Consider the following 3447-nt stretch of genomic DNA (forward strand, 5'->3'; position numbering starts at 1 on the left):
CCCCGCCCCTTGCACACAAGCCTGGAGGACCCACGGAGCCTGCCGGAAGCTGCCCTGCCATAGAGCCTGTGCCCGACGCCACCCAGTCCTGTCCTGCACACATACCGTGGAGGACGTGGGGAAGCCCACAGCTCCCTGGGCCCAGCCCCTCCTACTCTAGCTGCAGCTCCCTGCACCGCTGGGAGCTGGGCTGGGCGGTACAGCCGCGGTGAGCCCGAGCTTTCTTGTCCCCAGCTTGGTCAGCGCTGAGTACCAGGAGGCCCTGCGCAGGGTCACCCCTGTCATCCAACAGCACCAGGAGGCCTTGGTTCCCGGACAGCCCCAACTGAACGTGTGTGACCGGGCGGCCATGGTGAGTATCCCCCAGGCAGGCCTGACCCGTGGGGCTGCAGCCCACATGGCTTGGTCCCTGCTTCGTCTCAGTGTGTATTCTGGGCGCCTGCTGGGCCCTGGGGCAGAGCAGCAACCTGAGGCTGCAGGACTGCAACTAGACCCAGCCTTCTCCCGGAGGCTGCAGGTGTGTGAACAGCCCCTGAGCCCCGCAGGTGCAGAGCTGGCACCCCAGGAGCAGGGTTCAGACTCCCAAAGGGGCACTCTGGGTGCCTCTCCCTCCTCAGTGCCTGGGGGTGCCCCCTGAGGACAGGCAGGAGTCTGGGGACAGGACCAGCCTGTGGCATGGGCTGCCTGTCTGAGGGAGGTGTCCAGCACCCCAGGCCACGCCGCATGCTCTGGGGTCATGGGCCACTTCTCCCTGGCGTAGGCCCCTCGTGCCGGTGGAGCCTGCATTCTGGCCCGGTAACCCCTGGTGTGCTTCCCAGCTTTTCATGCCAAGCCAGTCCCAGCCTCCACGAAGCCACCAAGGAAGCTGTCCCCTTCAGATTGTCAGGGCTCACAGTGGCTAGGACTGAACACGTGAGGTCCTCCATGCTGTTGGGATGACAGGGGACCTGGGGGCCACAGGGCTGTCGGGCTGGGCCTGTGGGTAGCTGGGGGGAGGACCCGCCCACAGCCAGCCTCTCGGGCGTGTCTGTGTGTCCCTCACTCAGCCTGACAAATACACGTGTCCACATGTCCCGGGCACCCAAGGCCAGCCCCAGCCCATCAGCCCTCAGCCGGCTGCCCCGGACACACCAAGTCCCAGCTACTGTAGACACCGAGCCAGTACCTGCGGTTGCCCCAGGAACGGTGTTGACGCCATCCCCACATTCACAAAATGCAAAGCCCACCCGGGCTCTTCAGGAGGGAGACCTGCTCCGGGTCAGGGCAGATCTGGGCAGATCCGGGGAGCTACAGGGCAGCTTTGTCCCTGCAGCTCCAGAGAGCGCCCACAGGGAGCTGGGCCCACAGCCTGCCCAGCTGAGGTGTGCCGGGGAGGTGCCCTGAGAGCAGGAGTTGGGTGCCCAGCGGCGAGGACGTTAGGGCAGGTGACTGCACCCCAGGCCACAGGGCACCCTGGTCAGCTGGCTGGGGGAGTGGCCTCCCTGTCCTGGTGCCCAGGGCCCTTCCTCTAAGGGACACCCTGGCAGAGCTGGGAGGGCCCTGTCTCAGAAGCACTGGGAGGAGCCCTGCTGGCCATCCAAGCCCAGGCCCCCTTCTGGGGTGTGGCCCATGCCGCCAGCAGGTCTGCCCTGCCCCATTTCCAGGTGCTCTGGGGTACAGCGCATCTCCAGGGAGTGGCCACAGCTGCCCTCTCCTGGCCACCACGGGGAATGCCGCGAGGGAGCTGGGATGTGCCCTGCTGGGGAGATGGAGTTTATGCCACCCTCTCGGGCACCCCCACTGCCCCCAGGTCTCCTGCACCCAGTTCTGCTGCTCCAGACTCCAGGCCAGCCAAGGGGCTCAGCGGTGCTTCCAGGGAGGTAGCTGCCTCGTGGGCTGCAGTGCATGCCCGCTGCTGCCCGCTGTCCCGGAAGCTGCGACGCACTTCCTCATCCGCCTGGCTCTGCTCTTGTGGCCGCCCCTCTGCCCACCTTAGCGCAGGGCAAGGTGCTGGCCTGGGCAGGGACGTGGCAGACCGGACTGCGCTGCCCGCAAGAGTCCCTGCCCGGGGCTGGGCGAGCCTGCTCACCCCAGTCACCACACTGTGCTCCCCCAGCACACAGATCTCCCCTGGATAAAGGCCACTGCCGGCCCTCAGCTAACAGCAGGCATGCAGGAGTCCTGTGCCAGGAAGCCCTGCCCAGGCCACCACCGGGAGGGCGCTCAGCCCAGTGGGGTCCGCGGCGTCTCCATGTAGTGGCCCACAGACTGGTCAGGCTGGCAGCGGCCAGCGTCAGGTCTGCGCTCCGTGCTCAGGCCAGACGTGCTCCTAGTAACCACGTGTTCTTTTCCTGAACTTCCACCTCCCAGAACTGGGCGCCCCCTGGCTGTGAAAAATTAGGGAAGTGCCTGACGCCCCCAGAGTCTGTCCCTGAGAAGTGCTTCTGGCCCCACTAGCGCCTCTGTGGCCCCTGCCAAGCCTGGAATCGCCGACAGGCCCACGTTGGAAGCGCCCAGCTGCCCTCAGGTGACCACACCAGCCGTGGGCCCAGGCCCTGGAGCCCTCCTCCCTGTCCTCCCAGCTGGCTGAGGAAAGGACGGCTCCACCACTCCTGCCTGGCTCCACCACTCCTGCCTGGCCCGGGCCAGGGCGCCTTCAGGCCACGCATGGGAGACAGCCTGCCACCTCTGAGCCACACTAGGCAGTGCCTGGCCAAAGGGGCAGTCTCTTAGCAGCACTCCCAGCCCTCCTGGGGTCATGCTCCCTCTCCCTGCACCACCCAGCCTTCCAGGGGCTGAGAGGGGGGTGGGGGCAGGTGGAGACCGAATGGCGCTGCCCCCAGGGGAGTTCCAGCCTCAGCCTCCCTGGTGATCTGACCCCACACACTGCGAGGTCCTGTCTGCTGCAGCCCCCACCCCACCCACAGGGGTTTCCACTCCTGCACAATGCCATGGAAAGCCGAATGTGGGAAATGGGAACCCTTACAGTAAAGGAACACTGAGACATTTCAAAAATGAGATTACTGTTTCGGGGGCCGTGGGCCTAGGTGGGAGGCAGGAGGTGGAATGTTAATGGGGTTCGCAGGCGCCCTCCCCAAGGCTGACGTCTTGAGCGGCCTCCAGACCCCCTCTCAGCCCAGCCTCCCACGTCCCACAGGCGCCCCCTCCCTGGCTGGTCCCTTGCAGGCCTGCGGGCAGCAGCTGTTGAAGTGGAAGGGACGGCCGGCCCTGCCCTGCCCTGCCCCGAGGCCAGGCTGCGTTGCGCGGCCAGAAAGCAGCGCCCCTGTCTCCCCAAAGCCTGGCTGGGTCTGCGTAGACCACGTGTGACATCGACCTTGACTCGCAACGTTGTCCGGCTCGAACGTCCCTGAGCGGGGATGTGTCTGTCCAGGGCACAGGAAAGGAAGCGCGTCTCACGGCCATGGCCGTTGGCACTCGCAGAAACACCGAAGGGCGGGAGCGGGTCGG

At 66.4% G+C, this 3447-nt stretch overlaps 1 protein-coding gene across 3 annotated transcripts in view; it reads left to right on the top strand.

Moving 5' to 3' along the window:
• Nucleotides 1–3364, top strand: part of GALNS (galactosamine (N-acetyl)-6-sulfatase) — a gene marked incomplete at its 5' end in the record, with an annotated part of 23434 nt that extends 20070 nt beyond the window's left edge. The window contains 3 exon segments of one of the 3 annotated variants that reach the window (XR_003550069.1): nt 235–352; nt 2350–2506; nt 3166–3186. Coding sequence is in view for 2 of the 3 variants with exons in the window: in XM_027773467.1 (XP_027629268.1) it covers nt 235–352; nt 2437–2506; nt 3166–3350 (373 nt within the window). 3 annotated transcript variants of the gene reach the window in all.
• Nucleotides 3365–3447: the final 83 nt, after the last annotated feature.

This window comes from Tupaia chinensis, unplaced genomic scaffold, assembly GCF_000334495.1.
Source record: "Tupaia chinensis unplaced genomic scaffold, TupChi_1.0 Scaffold000355_1, whole genome shotgun sequence".
Lineage (NCBI taxonomy): Eukaryota > Metazoa > Chordata > Mammalia > Scandentia > Tupaiidae > Tupaia > Tupaia belangeri.